The sequence below is a fragment of the Cinclus cinclus genome, chromosome 3 (assembly GCF_963662255.1).
Source record: "Cinclus cinclus chromosome 3, bCinCin1.1, whole genome shotgun sequence".
NCBI classification, from domain to species: domain Eukaryota; kingdom Metazoa; phylum Chordata; class Aves; order Passeriformes; family Cinclidae; genus Cinclus; species Cinclus cinclus.
The window spans coordinates 91683533-91708795 of NC_085048.1; the positions used below are offsets into that span (position 1 = coordinate 91683533).

Genomic DNA, 25263 nt, shown 5'->3' on the forward strand with positions numbered 1-25263 from the left:
CCACGCCACTGCCGCGGCTCCTCTGCCCCGGCCGTGACGCCGCTCCCGGGCCGGGCGGGCTCCGCCGGCCCCTTCCGGGCGCGTCGCTGCCCGGGGCCGCTGCCGGCTCCTCCCGCCGCGACCGGGCCGGCCCCGCCTCCCGCGTTCCGCCTCCGCTCCTCGGCCTTTCGGCCCGCGCCGGCCCCGCTCCTCTCGCCGGTGCTGCCATGGCGTGTTCCGCCCCCGGCCGGGCCTGAGCGCCGGGAGCCCGTGGGGCCGCAGCCCGGCCGGCCGCCGACCCTGCCCCGGCCGCCGCTGGGCGATCCCCCGCCGCCTCCTTCCCCGCCGCCCTCGCCTGCCTCCGCCGCTGCTTCCCTCGACCGCGAGGTCCCGGCGGGAGGCGGCGGCGGGCGCCGGCTGCGGCAGGCGGCGGGGAAGATGGCGGGGAACGGCGGCGGCTTGGCCGGTGCCGGGAGCGGGGAGATCATCCAGCTGAACGTGGGCGGCACCAGGTGAGCGGGCGGGCCGGCGGGCGGCGAGCGAGGGGCAGCGCCCGGTGGCTCTGCCGGGGCCCGCCCGGCCGTGGCGAGGGTTCGGCCGCCCCGCCTGGCGCTGCCCCCGGGGCTCTGCGCTGGCCCTGCCGCCGGGACGGGCGGGGTTGAGCCTTCGCAGGGCCCGGGGGTTGCGGGGGGCGGACGCGAGGCGTGTGGGCAGCCCGGGATGCCGGGGCAGCCTGCTCTACCGTACACCGTAGAGACTCTGGGAATCCTGCTTCTTCAGGGATAGAAGCTTTGCTTTGCCATCACATCGGTAGGCTTCTAGTGAACGGTCCGTCTAGCAGCCTCGGAGAGTAAGGTATTAAAATAGCTGCTATGACACCGCTGGCATCAACGAGAATAAAGAGCTGTATTGTTTTCAAATGTTCGCTGGAAGTGTGGAAGCTGGCAGATGTAGACGCTTTGGTAGGCCGGGGCAGAGAATTGTTGGACAGCTGTGGTCAGAATCTACATGATAAAAAGTGCAAACAATTCTGTCAAAATGCTCAGGTGTGAAATCATTCAGATTACTGTAGCTAGTGGAAACTGAAGTAATGTGTTTTCCCAAGTATTGTGCACAACGTGGAGCCAGCCATAAACAGTAGGAACTACTGCTATTTTAAGAATTTTCTTGCTTTACTCAGAGCATGAACTCGATCTGATAACTAAATTGTGTGTTGCAGCCTCTCTTAAACTAGAGTGCCCTAGAAATCAAAGCATAATTCCTTTGTTTTAATAAGCCATTAAGGACCTGGTTCAACCCAGAGAAATTGCTTGTAACTTGCACAGGCAAAACTCACCTGTAATGGTGCTTTCAACTTTGATGTAGGCATGGACCAGATTTCATGTTATGCTGCATAAGGCACTTGGGTGAATTCTGTATCTGAAATAACAGGCTAGTTCATATTTTAGGATTTTATTACTTGTGGAATCTCAAAACTGCTTCAATTTTTAAATTTTAGATAATCTTCCTTGTTACATGCCTTTTCACAGAACAGAGAATTATGAAAAAGGCATGAATCAGGGAAGAAATACACACCCTCAGAGTGCTTGCCTACACAGAGAAGTAGGAAGAATTAGGCAAACTAATTAGTGCATGTAATTAATTTCTACCTGAAAGTTAGAAATTCTAGTCAATATTTGGAAGCAGTAGCAAACATGTGCATGGATATTTCCCCTTTGATGGAGAGATTCTGTACTATAATACTTCTGTGTGAGAAGTTTTGGTCTTCTGTAAGCTCAGCTTCCCTTGTGGTGCTCATGTCCTTTGAAAGCCATACCTGAGCCATGCTTTTCAGTTTGCCAAGGCAGGTGATTCATCTCGTAGTGGAGTGGATGATCTGCACAGCAAATAGGTGAGAGTAGGGTGCTGTACACATTTCCTCCTCTTAATTTGTTCCATTACTCTCACTAGAAACCTGAAACTCTTAGTTTTGTTTGTAGAATTGTATGAGAAGAGGAAATGAGCACTCCCCCTGTTTCTGATACCACTTTGGAGCATGTACTACAGAGACCCCAGCTTTTCCATGCTCAGACACGAGGTCCCCACTGCTCCCTGGGGTGGTCAGGGCTTCTCTGTTGACTGTGATGGCTCCCTCACTTCCTGGTCACAACTTCTGTGAATTCCTTTACTGTGAACAAAAGTCACTTGCTAGTTAAGGTTCACAGAAATTACTGTATCAAATCGGGTGAATTCTTTTGATTCTGTATCTCCCTCTGGTTACAGTGTAATTCCACAAGGACAATAGACTATGAAAATAGTTGTTTTATAACTTTCACTTGGCACATCTGTTTCCAGTTGCTTATATTTTCTTTAAAATAACTTTAAGCTAGCATGTGCTTAAAGGGTCCTTTGAGGATATTGCACTGGGCGTGCCTAGTTTTCCTTATATGATGCCTGTCTGACCACTGTATGGAGCTGCAAATATACCTATGCATGTAAACGTTGCTGGCTAAGCATCTTTCTGCATCCTGGAAAGGAGGACTCTGTCTGATTGTTTACGTAGATTAATGTCTATGTATTAAAAGTTCTAAAGTATATGTTAGTATGAGCTATTGCTTACTAAACTGGTACCATAGTGCTAAATTATAGACAGGAAATCCCGGGGCTGTCTGAACATGCTGATAAAATTGAAGGAAGATGATGATGATGCTGCATCAATCCCCGTTGTTAAAAGCAGTGCCTGGATTAATTCTGGATAAAATTAATGTAATTCATTGTTTTCGCATGGTATAATATAGTTAAGTGAATCATCCCTTACTCTTAAACTAGACAGAGGTAGTGTTCTGTATTACTGATAAGAAAAGCTGAGCAAAACTACTTAGAAGTATATTAGAGAAGTGCTTTTATTTTTTTTTTTTTTTCAGAAAAGGCTTTGTGCATGCTTGTGCTTGGAACGCTGACACTGTAGAACAGATTTGCCATTGTTATGTTTGCAGTGATCAGATGCACAATCCATGTTTTATATAGTTCCACATAGCCTTTGTGTTTTTGCCTCTTAGGGGGTGTAAAGTAATGGAGTTTGTTTACATTCCTCCCCCCCCCTTCAAAACTGGAAATCCTAGCAGTGAAAATTAGATAAATTATGACTAAGTATTTTTATTCCAAAAATATTGTGTATTTTGTAATCTTGCACTAGATGGCAAGTTGTAATGGAATTTTGTTTTTGCATATACTTTTTGTTTTCCATTAATGAAGAGGTCACCAGAGGTTTCTTAGTCATGGCACTAATAAGAGGATATGAACAGCCAGAGAGTGATGCAGAGCATGAGCTCATTGTCCAAGCTGCCAGTTCTGTTGTCTTTCTTCATGATAAATCAAAACCAGAAGTAGTATAAAATAATCCATAATTATTTATTATGCTGGCATCATGAATAATATTATAATTTGTATTATTTCACAATATGATTCAGAGTAAACAGTGGTTTTTTTTTCTTTTAACTGTTACTGTTGCCCCTCCCTCCTCCCCAATGGGGGCCCAAATAGCAAATGGCAAATAATTCATGTTCCTATAAAATATTAACTTGAAGCTTACTGTAGTCTTTTGCAGTGTATAATGTAGCTCCCTTTCAGTCCTAAGTAAGCAAAGCAGAGTAGCATACATGCAGTTATTGACAAATATAGCACACTGATGATAAATATATATTTTACTGTTTGGGTTTTGCGTGTGTGGAGCAGTGTTTGGGTTTTGTGGATGTGTTTTTTTGCAAACATTAACATTGAAGTGTGAGAACCAGGAAATACAAGATGTTTGGGACACTGTGTTACAAACATATAAAGAATGACACTTTTGTGGTCTCCGGACAGTCCTGCCTCATGCTTAAGGACAATCTGTACAAAGAGTCTGCAACTTCTGACTTGTTGCAGATATTTTAAACATCTCAAACATCCCAAGCCTGTTTGATACTAGTTTTGTCGGACAAACCAAGGAATTTTAGATAAAGCAGGCTTCTTTCCAATTTTACAGTTGATTCTGAACTTATAATTTTATTTTCATAGGTTCAGCACATCAAGACAAACATTGATGTGGATTCCAGACTCATTTTTTTCCAGGTATTTGTAATATATCAAATATATCAAACACAAATTAACAGTCATTAAAAAAAATTATGTTCTCAGTTCTTGATATATGTTGTAAATAGTATTAGTGTCCTTGATGCTCCCCCCCCCCCCCCCCCATCTCAAGCAATGGAACAGATTCATTTGAAGTAAGCTGTTACCTAAGAAGAATTGCATCTTCTTGCTTGAATGTAGCCATGACAGCTTATATGTGCTGAGGAGCTGTTGCTTTTTAGAGGAGTGTTGTGGAAATAACTTCCAGTTCTGCAGCAAAGGGACATGCCTCTGGCTGTGACTCTGTTACCACTTGTGATCTTACTGGCCATGTGCATTAGCAGTGCCTTTAACATTTTTGGTTTTGTTTGGTTTGGGGTTTTTTTTTGAGTTATTGCTCTACTCTGAGTTGATTCCAGGTTTTGAGGGTTTTAACTTGTGATACAGAAGCTGTTGAATTATTGCACATCCTCCTTTTACATTGCTGCCATTACTAGTTCTGCAGATTTGTATTTTGTTCTGCAGCTGCTATACCTCTATCGCCCCAGTTAATCCTTGACCCACAAAGGAAGACCTAAATGCTGGCAATTCTGCTTCCATACATTTAGTTTTTATATTCCAGACGTCTTTCCCAATAAAAGCCTGGCAGCTGACATATGTAGCGCTTCCTGTTCCTATTTTACGGAAATGTTCAGATAAATGAAATGCCAGGGAAATGTCACCCTCTTTGAGGCATGCAAGGAAAGGCACAAGGAGGAAGTCTCATGCTATTCCCCAGTCTCTCAACAGGAAACATGCTGTCTAAGGAGGTTGTTCTGAAAGTTATCCAATACTGGAAAATCTCAGATAATTGTCATCCAGAATCAAATGAAAGCTGTTGATGTCCATCTTATCTGTAAAATGAGAATCTGACATTGTGTTTTATATGGGTCTGTAGAAAAAGTACTATGATCTGATGGGAGAAAAAACTTTGATGTAGAATTGGGTAAAAATTAATTCATTCCACTTTTGTCCAGTAAGTCCTTGGAGACTGGGTTGTTTACTCATCATTTTTGTTTCAGCAGCTTTTAACAATTTAACTAGATTTTAACAAACTATGCAGCCCTCTAAGTGCCTGGGAAAACTTTTTTCATCCTTTCAGGCTAAGCCCTGTATCTATTTTCTTTGGGAATCTGAATGTCCTTGTGATGCAGCTCTGATGTGCATACACCCGTCCTTTATTCAGGAGAGATATTTCACTCCTCCAGCATTCTGGCTGTTTTGTTTGCTCTAATCAACTGTGTTAACAAAAAGTAACCAAAGAGAGCTAACTGACCCAGAGTGTTACTACCCTGTGTTTGTGTAAGTACATTTCTGGTGGATATCTAATGAAGCTTTCCTGTTTTTCAGTTTGCTGAGTGGAAGAATTTCAACACTAAAGGATGAAACTGGTGCTGTGAGTAGTGAGCATACTATAACTCATTAATTCGATGTTATGCTTTTGGTTAGGCTTTCTCCTAAAACTTTTTCACTGTGAATGCTAACGGAATTGCACTGCCTGAGTCAGGCTAAACTTTCATGAAAATAAGGGACTTTTCTGGCTTTCTTGGTTCTCATCTTTGTTTCAAGCTAAGTGAAACTGAGCAATGTATGTATTTCTATACTAATTCTGCATTGTACAGGTGATGCAGGAACAGCAACTCTGCTTTCCTTAAACAGAGCAAATGCTAATTGCTGTATTGTAGGGAGGGGTAATTTTCATTAGATAGGCATTTCATGAGTAGTTGAATAATCCAACATAGAAATGTAGCATGTTTTTTTTCAGCAAAAACCAGTAGCAAAATGGCTATTTCAGTCTGGGTGTGATCTTCTTAAATGGGAAACTACAGTTACAGTAATGTTACTGAGCAACAGTAAGGCACACAAGTACTTTGCTTAAAGTGTAGAGGTAGGTTGGATGGTAATCGAATTTTAAAAAGTCGAAACCTCTCTTGAGAACTTATTACAGTTACTGCATATTGAACACATACTAGAAAGTGAAAGCATCCATTGTCCTTTGTGGTAACTAGAACCTAAAGAACAGATTTATTAAGTGCCATCTATTTGCAGCAATGTTTGTATGTATGTCCTTTAGGAATGTTGAATTAGTGGACTATTACTAGTAGAATAATGAGAACAAAGAGGAGGCTCGACAACTTTGAGTTTTGTTTGTCTGCTCACTTCTTCACCTTCAATTCCTCTTCCCACATTCAGCACAAAACAGCACTTCAGTTGATGGTTGCTCCATAGTAGTACTCAAGTACAGAAATTTTTCTTTGCAGATATTTATTGATCGAGATCCAGCAGCATTTGCACCCATTTTAAATTTTCTTCGCACAAAGGAGTTAGACTTACGGTAAGTTCACTTCAGTCGGATGCATTAGAAGACTTGTTCAAGTGATAAATATTTCATCTTGCTCATCTGGTTGTGTGCCTGGTATGTGGCTCAGCTCCCTCATAGATGTTGGGCCATGCTGAGAGTATATATATGTCATGGTGGAGGCAGAAATGGTGACATTCTATTGTGTTAGTAGATTCTTGTGTTGTAGACCACTTCTTGCAGTGTATTTCTTTACTGTTTCTGTCTGTTTAATGAAAATTGAGTCAAATTAAGATCACTTTAAATCTCAGACATCAACATGCTGAAGGCATTTTGTGGTAATTCTATCAACTGTTAGGTAGCTTGATATTTAGATTTGTAATATCTAGTTATATGCAAGCATCTATATTCAAGGCATTGACTCACTTTGTTCTTGTCGGTTTTTGGTTTTTTTTCTATTTCTGTAGGGGAGTGAGTATTAATGTTCTCAGGCATGAAGCTGAATTCTATGGAATCACTCCTCTAGGTAACTTTTTTTTTCTTAATGTGAGCTCATCTTACATTTATTATTGTAGTAATGGTCTAGTGAAAAATCCTGGGCAGTTGTGACCCAGAAGGTTTCCAAAGTAAAAGTTTCTAAAAATGGAAGAGTATTTGAGATAATGTAATGCTTTCAAGGAATGAAAGCTGTGGTCATATCTGGGTTTCCTCCTTAGTGAGAAGATTGCTACTATGTGAAGAACTGGAACGCTCATCTTGTGGCAGTGTCCTTTTTCATGGCTACCTACCTCCTCCAGGTATTCTTGTATTCATGGTCTGATGTTGCTTGCTGACCCTTGCTGCTTTGGTTTGTGGGGATGATTGGCTGAGGTGCTTACCCTGGCTGCCAAACTGTTCTGGGATGGCCTTCCTGTGGAAAGCTAAGGACAAATGGTTGGACTGAACATCGTTGTGATTTAAAGCTAGCACTTTCATCTCTGTGCTGTAACAAACAGCATTTTTACAATACTGGGCAGGGGGTGTGGCATGTTAGTACTAAGCAGGCTGTGTTTGGTTGTAGACTAGAGCAGAGGCTTTTCAGGAGCCTTTCAGTTTAATGTCCTCAGCATGATGTGCTTTCTTTTTTCTGAACATACAGTTACCTTGGGTGTCCTATTGCCTGGGTGACAAATCACCACAAATGAGCTTTTCTTACCAACATGAGTACCTGTTAGACTTTTTAAATTCTCTGTAGAGATGAACATGGTTCATGTATGATGAACATGGTTCATGTTAATACCTGAAGTCTAAAGGATATTATTGACAAGTTTCTGAATATAATTCCTTAAATGGTGAACGTCAACATAAAGAGAAAAAGCATTTTCTGTTCCAGTGTTACAGCATTTCCTGTTTCTTGTAGCAGGTAAATTAAATTTTCATCAAAATGCACAAATGTTAATCCTGTAAAGTAAACTGATATTTGTTATATTGCTAAAGTCTAAGGAGTGGCACAAAACTGTTTTTTTTTTTGTTTTTTTTTTTTTAATAGGCATTCCCAGCCGTAAGATAAATAATACTACTGGGCCACTGACTGACATCAGAACGGGTCAGAGTGAGAGTGAGATACATGGAGGTGGTGTCCAGCCTTCATTTGCTGGTACGGGGGAAGGTACAGTCAGACTAGGTGAGGAGTGCCAGTTTTAAAACCAAAGCAAATTGCAAAGATGCTTGTCTCTGGGAAATGAGAACTATGTGTCTGTGTCTAGTTTAAATCTGCTATTATGTGTTTGCCTGGTTAAAATTGCTGAATACTTAAACACTACTCCCAATTCAGTATTGAAGGCTCACTGCTGCACACTCCAAGGCTTGAGAGAAAGGCAAATCAAAGTTCTTCATGAAGTCGTAGCATGGCCCCTTAGACAAATGCCTTATACTGTACTAAAACCATAGTAAAAACCAGAGAGGCCACTGTTCTTTGGTGTTTGTTCAGGGCCTCATTTCTGCTCTTCCACCTCTTTCTTGCTCTTGGTGCCTCACTTGTCCTGCAAGAGTCAAGTTTCCAGAGTAAAGGTGGTCTTCACAGAAAAATTGTGACATAGACCTGAATTTTGTCATTTTTCAGCTTTTGTCTTTGTGAGCAAAATGATGCTGTTTGAAGTGTCATATTCTGTCATAATCCTGCAAATTGTAGCAGTGCTAGGACTATGTTAAAGACTAATCTATAAAAGAAGGCTATGCATTGCTGATTCTTAGTGAGCTGCTAAAGGTTTGGAAGCAGGCAGTCTTAGGTAAAAAGAGGTAAAAGGTGCATTTTTCAAGCACCTGTAGCATACCAAGGCTGTGAGGAGCAATACTGCAGACTAGAATCTTGCTGAAAATGTTTCTTGGGAAACTTAATTGTCAAAGTTGCTGTTGCACATCCTAGCAGAGAGCTCTGTCCTGTTACAGATGTCTCTGCTCATCTAATACTTGTCACTTGCCTGACTTCAGCTTTGTTGTTTTTAGGATTTCCTGTGGACCCACGGAAAGTCCTAATAGTAGCTGGCCACCACAACTGGATAGTAGCTGCCTATGCCCATTTTGCAGTTTGCTACAGGTAGGAATGGAGTTGCTTGTCAGTTTACAGGAAGCTAAAAAAAAAATTATTATTGCCTAAAAGCAAAGCAGAATGTTTACTCTGAAATAGCAGTAAATACATTCAGTCTCATCCTATGAATATGAGTTGCTGGTCTTTTTATTGGTGAAAATAAACTGCTTGTTAGGAACTCAGATTTTGCTTTGCTGTCAGTTCTTGATACTATTGAAAATGTTGCAAATTGACTCCATTATAACTGCTTCAAATGCCTGTTTTAAAGCAGGCTTTTGAATGGAAAATGAACTGAAGTTTTCCTGGTGTGGGTTTGAAAACAGTCTGTGAAGTTAAGCTGTCGAGGAAGCTGCAACAATTTATGAATTTTGGCTAAATAATTTTTCTACCTTGTCTTCAGTTTTTGGTTTTTTTTTGCTGAGCAGAGCTGTTAAACACTTAACTGCTTCACTTGGACGGCTGAAAAATGTCTTCAATGTCTTGAACACAAACTGGCTATTTTTTAAGATCAGGTGAAGATAAGTAGTAACTCCACATTACAGAAGGTGTCTTTAGTTCACATCTCATAATCTTGATTGAAATGGCGGCTGTCTTTTGGATGGAAAGTAATGTTTTAACAAGAGCTGTTACCCAGACCAATGTAACACAGCTGTCACACTGTGGCTCAGAAACAGAGGGGAGAAGAATGTTTTGTGAACAGCTTCTTTCTGCTTACTACCAAGCTAAAGCCATACTTTGCTGCCTTATTCACTCTCTAGAATACCAGCTCAGTTGCTTAAATTTTGTAACTTAAATCACATCACCTTGCATTCACCGCGGCAATTTTTGTTTTGCTTTAATTTGTATCAAGAGTGGATTCCCTTGCTCTGCCTAATGTTTTTGTTCTTAATTATTCTTCACATGATCTGACAGAAAAAGAGGCAATGATTTGCAACTAGCTTTGTGCTAATTGTCCCCTTCTTAGGATTTTATCTCTGACTGTTTTTAATTTTGAAGTATGACAGAAGTTTTTTAAATTTAATCATAAACTTTGTGAGAATGTCTTGGTTGCATTCAAAGTCTTGCTACTGTAATCTTCACTGCTGCTTCTGCATGTTGCATGGGTGGAGCACAGTGGTCTGAGATGTTTCAGCTCCAGGCAGGATGCAACAATGCTAAAAAGTACACATATCTTTCTGATTTTAATTTTAACATTTCTATAACTTGACTGCAGAGATCTAGTCTGCTTTAGCTCCATTGTGAAATATCTAAATTATTGACTGAATTTAAGTAAGATAAATTGTGCTGACACCATGTAAGTCTTAAAAATGCATAGGCAAATTATTCTGTAAATCTAACGTTTACAGTCAATTCAGTATTATCTGCTTACAGTATACCTTAAACTGAAAATGTGACTGGAGAGCAGAGCTTTATGCTAAAGCATGATTGGGTTTCTCGCATGATATGTAAGGTGATTAATAGAGTTTTCTTCTGAAGTCTTATGCTGAACCCCATTGTTTAATGTTTGTTAGCCCAAGATTTTGGCTTCGTCTTATATCTTTTATACCAGATGTGCTTATATTAAGAAAAAGCCCAGCACAGGATTCCAGTAGCTGCAAAGCAGTGAAATGATATGCAATATCAGGCTTCAAAATGGGAAAAAAATGCAGCTCTTGTAGACTGTAGTTCTTAACTAGAATTTGAAGTTTGTGGCTTAGACTTGCAAGACTGAATCATCCACACTGGTTCAGGATTAGACTGGGCTGTCTATTCCAGAGTCTCTGACATCTGCTCCCTGTTCTCCCCTTTGCCTTTCCAGAATCAAAGAGTCATCTGGGTGGCAGCAGGTATTCACCAGTCCTTATCTGGACTGGACCATTGAGCGGGTGGCACTCAATGCCAAGGTGGTTGGAGGACCTCATGGAGACAAGGACAAGATGGTTGCAGTTGCTTCAGAGAGTAGCATTATCTTGTGGAGCATTCAAGATGGTGGTAGTGGCAGTGAAATTGGTAACTATCATTACCTGTTTTGTTTTTGTCTTTTGTGTGTGTGTGTTTAACTAGGAGGAAGTCTGAGACCTTGTTCTGAGGTATGTGTGATTTATGGTGTTCAGTATTCACTTTCACAGATTGGCAAAACAAGCTGTAGCACAGCAACCTGTTGGAGTGTTTTAACTTGCTCCAGTTCTGCACCAGGAATCCTGTCTCAAAATCAAAGAGATGGAGAATAAAAGAGCGCTGTTTTTATGGAAGAGGTAGTAACCAATACTTACTGTTCAGTTTGAGGTTTTAGTGTAAAAATTAAAATTAAGAGTTTCAGTTTTCCCCTAGACTTACATTTGAATCTAAGATGTAACACAAAGGAACTAAGCTTTGGAGGTGGAAACCTACAAATACAAAGTGATTCTGCTCTTTCCATTCCTTTGTGTTATTAAAGCCACATTTTTAAATAGAGATGATGAAAATACTTCAGTTCTCTGTCAGATGTGGTTCATAAATGGAGTCTGGAAGATGAAAATTTCTTGGTTTATAACTTGGGTGTCAGGGTAGGAAAAAAGCCCACACTATTCCTTTATGCATACAGGAATTACTGCTTATACACCTTGGCACTGAAGGGCACACAAGTGTAAGCTTTAGAAACAGCAAGAAGATATTTCCAGAAGTAAATATTCCCTGGTACTGATCTGATGGCTTGTCTGAGTCATTGCTGTTCAAATATAGGGCAAATCTGGGAGGCACTGAAGGGAACGGTATTTGGAACTTCCTCTAGCCTAATCCCTGGTGTTTGAATAACCACTGCTATGCCAGTAATGTCTGTTTCCTCTGGCAGTGGATACTGCTAGCAAAGTATGGCAGCAGTCTGGTTATGTGAGCACTTTTCTCTGAAACTTAATGCTGAGCTGATTTGTTACCAGATGTATTCCATAGTTGAAGGCTTGAGAATTATAGTAGCTGTTAATTAAAGTCAAAATTACCAAATTCAAGTTTTGACCCATGTGCCTTTAAAGAAGAGGATATTTAACAGATTCTCAATTTCTAGCTATGTTAATGGATGTTGCATTTTCTTTGTTTGTTTTTTTTTCTGCATGAATTTATGGAAAAACTTAAGTCATATTTGAAGATGTGGAAAGGCAAAGGTCTGGTATGAGCTGTGTACTGCTCTTTTACTTGTGACTCACAGGGGTCTTATATATAATCATGGTCAGCAAAATGGAAAATGAAATTCCACTGTATTAAAAAAAATAAATACAGGTATGTCTAACAGTTGAATATGAAATTATCTCCATTAAATGCAGTGAGTAATTATCAGATCTGAGAAGCCTTTTCTTCTTGTATGCTCCTGTTGACTGAATGTTAAGGACAGGGAAGGTGTGACAGCTGTACTCCTGTAACAGGCATTGCTTTAAGCACTGTGCCATTGCATTCCTCCTGCATTTTCTGGTTTCAATTAGCTGCTTGTGTTACCTTGGGATTTGCACTAAGATACAAGAAGCTGTATCTTGGATTTTTTAAAATCAAGTGGAAAGACACAAAAAACCTTAAGTAGACTTCAATTTCAAATAAAAACTCTAAAATGTGCCAGTATCACAAGGTTCTGATAGCTTAGACTATGACTGAAAACAACAATAAAACTGGAGCAAGGACTTTTGCTAACCAGGCTGTACTGCATTCAAGTGACACTGTGAAACAGAGTAATTGCCACCTGGGGCAGGAGGAGACGGGAAGCAGGCAGAAAGTGCCCACAGGATGAAATTCCCAGTCAGACTGACACTGAACAAAATGTACTGCTGTTCTTTTGGATAATAGGTCATGTTGACTGGTTTAAAAAAATGCTTATGTTTAATAGTTATAACTATTGGTTATAACTAACAGCTTGAACATAACTGTTTTGTTTCCTTGTAGAGACAAATGCTTGCAGTCTTTGTGTTAGAGATAGAGTACATTGCTGTCATCTTGTTAAAGAAACTACTTGTTCCAAACAGTTTCTGGAGCCTGGTGACACCATCCCCAGCAAGTTGTGTGGGCTGGCATCTTTGTGATAGAGCTCTCCCAGAGCGCTTTCTTCCCTTTCAATATTACTTACATAAGACACTGCTGCTGGCTTGCTGCTGTAAGCAGTATTTTACTGAGAGGGACCCTTAGGACAAGAGCCTGTCATTACATATAGTGTTGTCTCCCCTGTGGACAAGTCTCAAGATTGTTGAGCCTAAGCAGGACTGACACTTCAAATTCCTCCAGACCATTCAAGCCGTCTTCCTCGATTTCCTTGAATCTCATCCTTCTCTGGAGTAATCAATTCTAGTTGTTTCCGTGGATTTCTTATTACTGCCTTTTTCATGTGTCCTGTACTGCTGAATCCTATCTGCATTGAATGATTGTACTTTGCCCTGGAAAATGATTTAGCACCATAATTAAAGCAAATTCCTGAGATTCCTTCTTGGATATTATAGAGGGCTGATTCTTGTGTGGGAATGACAATCTGTTCATTTGAGTTTGTCCTAAACAATGTTGAGGAGTTTTATAGCTATTGGATACTCTTGTTTTGACATATATCTGCTGCAGTTAAGTGAGAAGTATGTAGTGTGAAGTAGTATTAGTGAGAAGTAATATAAATATATAGAGTAAGCAGGATGGAATAGGAAACTTGTGAGTGAAGCTTGACATTTTGGTGTTGTAACGTATCCCCAGTATTTTTGTACTTACTGGGCAGAAAAACATAGCCTAGAATTGTTTACAAACAAGTTAATTACAGGTCCAGTTTGCTGGAGTTCATAGCTGGCAAACTTGAAAATTACCTCATACCTTTTGAGTATGCTGTAACTTTTAAATACATAAACAATAAGTAGTACAAAATGTAGTATGCTGTCCAAGTTTGCAGTTCAGTTAAAGTTATTCATGTTGGATCTATGATGAGACTTGGAAGCTCTAAAGGAAGAATCAATTTTGTGGAAGGCCTCGAATGCTAAGGCCAGCTACAACCACAGCCATGGATGCCTGTCAGGTGCTACACTGTTTCAGTTTTTCTTAAGTGAAACATTGTTGATGACACATTTCCTTTACTTGGAAGGTCAGCATTTGCTGGTAACTTTTGTCTTCCAAATTTGAATAGTATGTGATGTTGGCAAAACTGCTTCCCTATATAACTTCAAGTTTAAATTGCCTGTTAGCCTGTACTCTCTGCTTATGGACTGCAACCAAAAAAAAGAGCTGGGGATGGAAAGAGAGAAAGAAGTAGGCTTTTGCAGGCTGCTTATTTTTCTGAGTTCAAGTATTTCTGCTAAAAGAGAAATCAGAATGTATTCAAATAGACTCACATTTGAGTTGTTCAGTCTTTTCCCAAGAATAAGGCTGAAGCCTTGTAGTCATACTTAGTTCCTGAAATCCATCTTCAAAATATTTTTGCTTGACTGGACTTAAAACAAAGACACCAAGAATTTGTAATATTTAACAGGTAATTGCAAACTAGTATGGCACGAATTTGCAAAACCCATGAAATTACTGTTTCTTAAGTGATGCTTCGTAGTCACAGCTAAAAACAAACAACAAAAATTCCTGCTTGCTGTAATGCAACTTTTTAATTTATTTTAAAGCCACTTGAGAACTCGATGGCTGTAGAAAAATGTTTGTGTATTTCATAAGGGCTCTTGTGGCTTCTCTTGCCTTCTTATTCCTTTGCAAATAATGATGGCATTAACAGAGATGACATAACACTGGCATTCATTGGAACCCAGTTTGCTGCATGCATGGTATCTCACCTAGCACACCGCAAACCCAGTTTTGGGGGTTCTTTACTTGCTACTGGAATAAATGTGTTGTGATAATAATGGATAGATTCCATTGTTACTGTGTTTTTCTCTTCATTTTAGATAAGTTTCACAGCCTCTTCATTTTTTTGCAGGAGTGTTCAGTCTTGGAGTGCCTGTAGATGCTCTCTTCTTCATTGGCAACCAGTTGGTGGCTACAAGCCATACAGGGAAAGTTGGAGTATGGAATGCTGTGACTCAGCATTGGCAGGTCTGTTCAATGTTCCACATCACTTTTTACAAGCTGGAATGTCTTTCTAGTAAAAAGAGAATAAAATAATCTCAAAGTATGTGGGAAATGCTCATCTTGGGGTTTTCAGCCCTAACTTGTGCTATGGAGTTTATCACCTGGGTATTGTGCCTGTGAGCAGAATGTTGACTTGTTTGGTTCTACTAAGAAGCATGTTTTTTAGGCTTTCAAATGAAAGGATGTGGTGTGATTTGGGGTAATAAATGTCAAGTACCAATATATTTAAATTTCTTTATGGATTACTAACTTTGTAAAAAATTCACTAGCATCATAGGAAATAAAACTGTGGGGAATGTGTGACAGCATTTTCTGGACTGTCTGAAAGAAAACAAGAAGGCAGTCTGGTATCTGGGGATCTCCAAAGCTGCTTTACAATAGGAGACTCTTTTTCAAGAGAAATGCACATGACTGTACTTTAACAATGCCTGTCTTGTGTGTGGATGCTTCTGGCTGCACTGATTTGATTCCTGTTGTCAGAATGCACATCACATAGAGAGATCCATGGAGTCAGTACGAGTCTGACTCCAGTCAACAGAGAAACAGTTGAGCATTCAAATAACAAAGCTTGTAACACAGCCGGATGTACACCTTTGTCGATGAAAACCTGGATGCACTAAAAATCCCAAAAACTTTTGACAGTAGTGGTAACAAATAACACAGATAATAGGTATGGGATAGCACTGCTTCTGCAGCAGAGACAGGAATGTTAGTATGGCCTTGAATTAAACAAAACATTATTTAAAGTTCTACTGATGTCTTGCAAAATCTTCTGTTAAGGGACAACTTAATGCTATGTGGCAAGCTGGTGTTTAACAGTATTTTCTAAAGGAGTAAGTCATAAGAAATAAAACATGATGTCCCATTCATCATCTTTGTTTCTGGGGAGTGACAGAAATCTTTCTGATCACCTGAATAGTTCCTCAGTTTGACTGACTATTCCTTTGGTGAAAGCATTTCTTTTTGAAGAGTAGGAGGTCTTTGAGAGGCTTATATGCCAGCATGTTTATAAAACATTTTGGCTGTTTTTTATAACCAAACAAACAAAATCAACCAAACACAAAACAAATAAAACCCACCCACATCAAACCAGCAAACCAAAAATTCCAAAGGGTACCATTTGAGTACCAAACAGTACCAAGGTCCTTTCTGTATCTTGGATTCTTTTGTTAGTAAAAAAAGCCAAAATAACCCACAAATATCTTCCTGTAGATCTTAATATCCCTTTAGAACACGTTCTTTTCTTGAAGCACCCTGTAAAGACATAAAGTGGCAGGGTTTATCTTGAAATTTCTAATAAGAATATCTGATATTTAACTGACTGCTTTTCATGAGTTGCCCACAGCTCTGGACTTGGGATGCAATCATACTTGCTTCAGTGGGAGAGGTTTTTGTAGAACAGTTTGGTGATGCCCCATTTCACAGCAACAACTTTGTCTTCTTTCAGGCTGATGTTTTTCTAAGTTCTACTTTCATTTGTGTGTATCTATTCTTCCTTATGTGGTGATCTGTGATGTATAACACCCTGAAGATGTAATTCTGATCTCTGCATCTTATTGGTTCTTGCATTTTCTTCCCTGCTTGGAGATTTGAGCAGACTACTGAGGTGATTTTCCTAGCACTTATTCCTCTGGCAGTGTTTCGGTTGTATACTAAAAGGATGAGAAGGAGGGTGTGGGTGCTAGATACATAAATTCTTAGCAAAGGAGAACTTAAAGGAAGCAGAATAAAGTGCTATAGAGCAAGTGGTAACATAATGCAGTAGAGTGTGACAGGAAATCCTACTAGAAAAAGTGAGGATTCTCACTGGCCATGGTTTACCAGTGACTGTTATACAGGGTTGTTGTGTTTCTTAATGAAAGTTCACATTTGGTGTTCCTACCTATTGCAGAAGGAAAGAAGATAATATTTCCAATATGTTTTAAGGGCTTATAGACCATCCTTAAGTTAGGAAGGGGTACTGGTTTAGAGTCCAAGCTCTTTGGGATGTTGGGAAGTTTCTTTGGTTACTTTGTTTTGCTTTTATCCAGCTGATTCATTGTAAGTATTTTGCAAATGATTTTTCGAGTCTCTGTATCAATTGGAAGGATGCTGTTGGTCAGAGAGAAATAAGAACTTAGGCTGAAATGTCCATGAATTAATATTCAAGGTTCATTAAGTGAACTGACTGAAACAGAGAGCACAGGACAAATACTATGACACTGTGCATGTTTGAATGCTCTGGATAAAATGGCTTTTGGCTTTTTCCTCCTCAGGGCTGAAGCAAAAAAGAACTATTTGAAATAGGACTTCTTACCTAGGATAAGTGAAACTTTTTCTTTGCTTGAAAATATCTGTTCCACTCTGAGGAATAAACACTCCTTTTAATCCTAGAGAGCAAAGAAAGGGCACATGTAATCCCTCACCTTGAGTTGTAGACCAGTAAGTAAAATATGACAGGGCTGCCTTCCAGTTTGCGTGGTGTGATTGTGTGTTGGAAGTGAGAAACTGTAACGGAACAAGAATTTTTACCTCTCATTATATATCTGCTAGAGGCAGAGATTTCCATAGTTTGGCAGAGGGATACAAAACTTGGGATAAAAGAAGGCATAGAGAGGTAACATTGAATTTCTTGGTCCAGAAATCTCTTAGGGACTTGTCAGAAATGGAAGAAGGGAGAGGACAGAAAGGGTGAAATACACTCACTGGCATATGGGGAAGAAATCTACTTTTGAAGACATGGTTTAGGTGCAGCTCTCAAAGCTTTATTCCTTCACACAGAGAAGGATCTTGCAGAACAGTTGTGCTGATTTGTCTGCATGTGTCTGTTGAGCTCCAGGACTTCAGATCCAGTTTGGTAGAGGAATATGCAGTTCTTCTGAAATTCCATTGTACATGCAAGTGTGTGCACAATGGCTTCAATCCAGTACTGAACTCAAGTGATGTTCAACAAAATACACCCAAAATGTCTGAAAACTGAGGAAGTAGAAACCTAATTTCTTGATTTGATTATTTTTACCTTTCTATTTGTGCTAGGTTCAGGATGTTGTTCCTATCACAAGCTATGATACTGCTGGGTCTTTCCTGCTCTTGGGCTGTAACAATGGTTCTATCTACTACATAGGTAAGAAATGGGAGCAGGGTAGAATAAAATGGAGGTGCTACTTCTTTTTTGTTACACTCTTTACCTGACTTAAGTTGCCTCAGAACAACTCTGTCTAATGAGAATAAATGTCTCCTCCCCACAGACATGCAGAAGTTCCCACTTCGAATGAAAGACAATGATCTTCTTGTGACAGAATTGTACCACGATCCCTCCAATGATGCTATAACAGCTCTCAGTGTCTACCTCACACCTAAAACAAGTCAGTATTCTGTTCTCTTCACTGGGAGTCTGTTAGAAATGTGTTTTTCTGTTTTCTAAATGGACTTCTCCTATTACTGCTTAGCAGGGTTAAAGCACACAAAGTAGCCCTTGATATAAACAAAGAATTTTTCTTCACTTAATCATCTTCAAATGAATGATGAACACTAGGCATAGCTGTTTACCCTCACATCTGTAATCTGTATAAATAGGTACATATATGTATTCATACATGTATGAAATATATACATACATATGAAATACATACATGTATTCATATATTAATGCTTGTGCCTAATGTATCTTGGTTGGTTTTAAGTCTTTTGCACCAGAGAGGCACTTAGATTATGAATTGTATTTGCTGAAGCAGTTTGTACTGAACTGGGTAAGGGGGAGACACAACCTTGCTGTTGTGTCTGACTTTATAAACAACATGCTAAGAAACATTTCCATATGCAGCTTGATGATGCTTTTGTAATTGTGGTGCAGTTATCTTTTAAATTAAAAAGAGAAAAACTATAGCAACAATAAAAATGCAAAGCAAAGTAAAACTCAAAAAAGCCCAGACTGGGAGAAAGTGGTAACGCATATAATAATATTGATACCACAATGGCTTTCTAAACTGTAGTTCCTTCTGTTTTGCTTTGCTTTCCCATTTGCCTGCAACTAAGGCAGAAAAATTAATGTTACGGGGCACATGTAGACCGTATCACTGTGAGGAGTGCCAAAAGATCTGATCATATGACTTTATCCATTTCTTCTTTCACTTTCAGGAGAGAGGAGAGAATGGGAAAGGCTTTTTTTAAGACAATGTTGAAGCATATAGTATGGAAATGAACAAACCTGGGGTCATTTTAGGGTCTATTTATGGGAAAATAATGAGTAAACAGTGTTTAAAAGACATAGCTTTCTTCCTGTGGAAGCTCGGAAATACTGTTTTCTACTGTCTCCTTCCCTGGCCCCCAGTAAGATAAGCTTTTATTCCTGGGGAACAACTGTGTTCCTGCTTGTTTTAGGTGTAAGTGGCAACTGGATTGAGATTGCATATGGCACCAGCTCTGGAGCAGTGAGGGTGATTGTACAGCACCCTGAGACAGTCGGGTCTGGCCCTCAGCTCTTTCAAACTTTCACGGTTCATCGAAGCCCTGTCACGAAGATAATGCTTTCAGAGAAACACCTCGTGTCAGGTAATGTGGGCACAGATGTGTATTGGTGGTTCTCCCCTCCTCCTGAGCAATGCAATGTTTGTATGCTATGCTCTATAGCTTGCATCATTCCCACATGTAATAGAAATGAGTTGGACAGATTTGGGGGCAGGGGAAGGGCTAAATCTAGCTTGGATCCGTCTTCTTAATGTGAGCATTTTTCAAAGCCTTTAGCACTTGAAAGGCCCAAGTTTTATTTGACCAGATACTAGAACAACTCATTATTTTGTGTCTTATTCCAAGGTTGTCATTTGTGGAAATAAAAGGGTTTGTAAACAGATGTATCTCTGTCAAGTTTTATTGTTGTGTACAGGTCCTTCAGGACTAGTCTTTTAACAGCCTTTCAGGAGCTTTCTGGGCTGCAGCAAAATGTGCACCATCTCCTCCTGGCCCTAGAAAAAGCCTTCCTGTGACTTCAAAGGGCTGTCTCTGTTTCTTTTCTCAGCAGTCTCCCAGTGTTTGTTGTGCTATTCTGCTTGTCCTAGTCTTATGCTTAGGAACCTGTCTTTTTGCAGAGAAGATGCAGTCACTCCTTCCTCTGTAAAAATCTATTTCATCCAGAATCCAGCAGCCAGGGCATGGCAGAGAACTGGTTTACATCTTGCTGCTGTCCTGTTATTTAAAAAAAAAAGGAACAGGAACATGGCATCCAATTATACTGCAAATAAACAGCCCAGAGGTCATCTGTTCACCTACAAGTTGCTGCTAAACCCTCAGTATTGGGAAAGGGCACATCTAGATGTACAAAACTGAGTTAATTCATGTATTAATGTAATAAGGCTGTTGTGTGAGGCAGGTTCTGCTGCCAGGCTGCTCTCATGACATCTTGTCCTACCATCTATATACAGGGGATTGAAGGGACTGTTGGTACCAGACCAGACCTTAGTTTGGTGTTGCACCTGTCTCAGTTTCTCGAATTTTCAAGTTCTCAGTATCTGAGTGTTGAAACAAAACTAATGGAAAATAGGATGTCAGCAAGAATTTGTAGACTGTTAGAAAATTGAGATTCTGTGTGACCTCACATTGGCTAAATTTTTGAACGCTTAGTCTTGAAAAACTGTCATACAGATGATCATTAGAGAAGTTTATCTAAATGTCTTTTCATCCCTTGTAAATGCACATCTTTTCCTTTCTAGTTTGTGCTGATAACAACCATGTCCGGACATGGACTGTGACTCGGTTCCGGGGCATGATTTCGACTCAGCCAGGCTCAACACCTCTTGCATCATTCAAAATCCTATCCCTGGAGGAAGCAGAGAGTCATGGCAGTTACTGTTCTGGAAATGACATTGGTAAGATGTCTCTGGGTTGTGCTGTGCCTGAACTTTCACTAGTCTTATAATGGTTTAACAGATCTTCAGCCCTGTTACATGCAAGTTGATAGGTGTAAGCTCTTACACTGCTCTCTGCTTGAAATGATGGCAAGGATCTGTAAGATTCATTTGGAATTATTATTTAGGCTGTAGATAGTGAGTACACTTAAAGGTCTTTATCTGAATGAAAGAAAAAGGGACAAAAAAAATCTTTGGAACACAGATAATATACCTCTTCCTTGAGCAAACTGATGTAGTATTTCAATTCTGATTTAGGTAGAGAATGAGAGAAAGCACAACAGATATTATGCAGAAGACCATAGCAAACATTAGGTCTACTGCAAATTCCAGTTCACTGTTCAGCTGAGGTTAAACAAAGCATGGAAAAAATTCTTAAATGACTTTGAACACATGACGAAGTTCACTGAAACCTTGCAGCTGCAGAGGCAAAGGGTGCTAGCACATTGCTGTAGCAAGGTACTGAAGGAATGTGTGTTGGTAAATATGGGTAGACAGGTAGTTTAAATTCCTTAGTGGTCTGAGCCTTGCAAATGAACCTCTGATGAATAGGATGCCCTGTGAACACAGGCTGGGGTCAGTACTATTGCAAGAAATCTGGTTAAGCCTTTAGACAACTAGGAGCTACAAAATAAGAAAGTACTTAGTGTTATTATAGAGATCTAATGTAGGGTTTGTGCTGACGTAGTAATTCCTCCAGGAACACACAGCAAACTTCAGAATGTGTGTCCCTTAAACTGATTTGCATCTGCAGAGACTGCTAACATTAGATAGCTTTTGCTAACTACTGGTCATCTTTGGCTCCCTGCTCCTGATACTTCAAAATTGCAGTGGTCGTAATCATATGAGTCTGGGTCTTCAGAACTGTTTGGGGGAAAAGGTGAGGGAATTGAAACAAACAAACAAACAAACAAGTGATCTTTCCTTTTTTTCCTCTAGGACCCTTTGGCGAACGTGATGATCAACAGGTGTTTATCCAAAAAGTTGTTCCCATTACGAATAAGCTGTTTGTAAGGCTGTCTTCAACTGGGAAAAGGTACGTCCATGTTTTAAGTGGGAAAGAGGAAGAACTAGGGCTGTTCAGGGGGTGATGTCTCCCTTCTCCATGCTGAGAGTGTGCAGTTGCACATAACAGTCTTCTACTATGCTTGACAGCTCTGGCTGAACTCTTGTTTGTGTGCAGTAACAGAACTGTTACTTAATGATTATTATAACCTGAAAACCAAAAGGCTTTTTGACAAGTGTGATATCAGACTCCCTTCATGATGGAGCTCACAAAACAAACATTTCTGTGCCTCTATATAATATGTGACTCTCAACCCTGGTACCATGCTAACATTTAATTTCAAAACTAATGCTGAAGTTGCTGGTGGAAGGGATTATGCTGCTTGCAAAAAAGGGTTTCTCTCTTTCTTTGCACTTGGCTTTGAAGATATTAGAACCTTTAAAATGGAGGTACTGTTTTCTAGGTCATCTATACAATTATTTTATTAGGCTTGACTTCATAATATTCTACTAACATTGCTGACAACACAGCAAAAAATGTTGACAAATCCACAGCTGCTTTTCTTCCTGTTATGATAGGAAGATGACAAGAGATCAGAAAAGACAGTGCATCTCAGGTCTATGCTTCATGTTTGCATCTCTTACCTAATAACTTCAAATCTGGATGAGAACATTAATGCCTCAACACTATGACTTATTCTGGCACTACTTGGGTGAAAGGGCCAGGAAAGCAAACTACCCAGAGTATGAGCAGCTTCGTTTTAGGAGTCCTTTTCTTCTTGTCACTCCTTATAAACTTCTAAAATTAAGGGGAAAAAAGCAATGGAAATCTGGCATGACAAATGAAATTGCAATTATGGTATGACAAAAGTTATCTTTATAGTTAACATTATCTTTGGATTTTTTTGCATATGTTTTATATAGATAAATGTGCTGTTTCTGCCAGTTAGTTTCCTAGAGTGTCTAGCATACGAAGGAGCTGGTTTCTGTCATTGTTGAGAGCCTTAGCTTTCTAATCATTGCAAATAGAAAATGGACATCAAACATGTGGGGGCTGCCTAATAAACAAGCACTAAAAGTGCAGATGGACTGGGGGTGGGAAGGGATTGTCTGCAGCTGAGTGTTGTACCAGTCATGTAGGGGAAGGAATTTAATTTGGAGAAAAGGTCTTTTTCTCATGTGCCTTCTCAAAAAAATTGAATCAGTACCAACTTCAGTGGCCAAACTGTGCCAGGTGCAATTGTTCAGGTAATTTGGGATTTCTCTTTCTGTAGGATCTGTGAGATCCAGGCAGTTGACTGCACTACCATCTCGTCATTTACTGTGCGAGAATGTGAAGGATCCAGCAGGATGGGCTCCCGGCCACGCCGCTACCTCTTCACTGGACATTCCAATGGCAGCATCCAGATGTGGGACCTGACCACAGCTATGGACATGGTTAATAAGAGTGAAGACAAAGGTAAGTTGTGTTATGGCGGGACTGTGGTGTGGTTCTTTATCGTGTCCTCAGATGTGCCTGACCGCAGTAAATGGACTTGGCCTCTAGGAGCTCTCTCTCTTGCAGATATTGGTGGCCCAACAGAGGAAGAGCTGCTCAAGCTGCTTGACCAGTGTGACTTGAGTACATCTCGCTGTGCCACACCCAACATCAGTCCTGCCACCTCAGTTGTTCAGCCAAACCGGCTTCGGGAATCTAATTCCAGGTAAGTCACCAAGGGTGGCACCAGCTGCAGACACTGAAGGTTTTACTTTTCAGGTAGACAGATGGGTTTGGTGAATTGAAGGCTGTAGCTGAGCCCCTGAATTCATGCACTAAGTGGCTTAAACTACACACACATACTCCTTGATTTCTACTGGTTTGTATGTGTGCAGACCGAAGTATCCTCTGAGAATCTGAAGTGATCTGGAAGCCTTTGTGTGGTGGCTGTGATGAGCGTATTGCTGTTGTGGGAATTGCAGTGGTAGGTGGGAGCAATGGTGTGCAGAACTGTCTGCTATTCTCAACCTAACATCTGCTCTTCTTGTATTTTGTGAAGCCTCCAATTGCAGCACCATGAAACAATCCATGAAACTGCCACATATGGTTCTGTGCGGCCATACAGAGAAAGCCCCCTCTTGGCAAGAGCAAGGCGGACAGAGAGCTTTCACAGTTACCGGGACTTCCAGGCTTTTAACTTATCCACCAAAAGCCCAACAGAAAAGGCAGCTGCTGCAAATGGGAATGCAAGCCAGACAGAGGCCAGGAAGGCAACAGCTGAGGGCAGTGCAGCTGAGAAGAAGGCAGTCCAATCAACAGCGCTTGAAGTGCGAGGTGCAGGCATGACAGATGCAGGTGGGTGTTGCAGTACAGAGGTTCACCGCCTGCCAGAGAACTCTTTGGATCTCAAGAAAAGAGCACCAGAAGAAGAGAATGAAACCAAAGCAGAAAGCAAAAAGAAAATGGGATTTGAAGGAGCTGCTTTCCTGGGAAGAAAGAAAATGCCTCTCCTGGCCTCGGCACCAGTCCTTGCTGAAGGTGGGCCTGAATTACCTGGTGCAGCTTCTCCATCACCTACAAAGACAGCTGCTTCACCACGACACCGGAAGAATAACTCAATCTGGGACGAGTTGGGCCTGTGAAAATGTGTCTGGTGGCAATAACAAGGTGCAAGTGCCCTCTGGCTGGTAGCAGGCACAATGTTACATGTGGGCTGTTTAGTGAGTGGGATTTTGTTCTGATACCAGAATAAAACTTGTAAGGTTATGAGAAAGTACTTAGCTGCTGCCAAAGCTTTGAAGGGTTGTCCACATCAATGTGTGGCTTTATGTAACACTCCAAAATGTAGTACGGTACTTGGTCCAAAATATTGTTGTGCGTTCTTGCGTAAATGTGGTCAGGCATGTGATATGTTGTGATTACTTTTGTTTTGGGGAAAGGAAAGCTTGGTTGCTGAGCAGAGGATGCCCCTTAGATGCAGCTGTACATTGCTCTACAGCGCTTCTGCTGTCTTGCTAATTCACAGAGCTGCCTCTGTAGTCTTGTTTTATGAATGGGATCCTTGGTCTGTATGCTGCTGTCTGATATCTGAAATGTTTTGTGCAGGTTAAGGACGAAGCTATCCAAAATAGTATATGATTTTGCCTCTTAGTCCAAATAAATTGCCAGAGGAGTGTTGCTTGTACTTTCTGAAAACGTGTGGTATCAGATGATGGATTTTGCTGATTGTGACTAAGAGAATACATAAAAATATGCTTGGCAGAATACACAGAACTGGCAGTCTCTTGAGGGCTTCCTTGTCACTTTCTCTGGAAAAAGGACAGAGATGAATATGGGAGTAGGTTTACTGTCATGGTGTAATAATTCTCAATTACAAGTGCCTTGACATGGTATTTTATAC

At 40.5% G+C, this 25263-nt stretch overlaps 1 protein-coding gene across 2 annotated transcripts; it reads left to right on the plus strand.

Annotated features, from left to right (window-relative positions):
* Nucleotides 1–343: 343 nt before the first annotated feature.
* On the plus strand, nt 344–25047 carry KCTD3 (potassium channel tetramerization domain containing 3). Of its 2 annotated transcripts, XM_062490426.1 has the most exons (19): nt 344–491; nt 4015–4068; nt 5458–5503; nt 6369–6442; nt 6874–6932; nt 7123–7203; nt 7935–8069; nt 8891–8981; nt 9398–9484; nt 10771–10961; nt 14851–14966; nt 18018–18105; nt 18230–18346; nt 19362–19532; nt 20687–20842; nt 21821–21917; nt 23161–23345; nt 23451–23589; nt 23923–25047. In XM_062490426.1, exons 1-19 carry the CDS (start codon nt 418–420, stop codon nt 24503–24505), a joined length of 2544 nt encoding a protein of 847 aa, XP_062346410.1. In that variant the 5' UTR covers nt 344–417; the 3' UTR covers nt 24506–25047. The 2 variants fall into 2 exon arrangements, with proteins under 2 accessions (XP_062346410.1, XP_062346411.1); XM_062490427.1 differs by lacking the exon at nt 9398–9484 and having other exon boundaries at nt 346–491.
* Nucleotides 25048–25263: the final 216 nt, after the last annotated feature.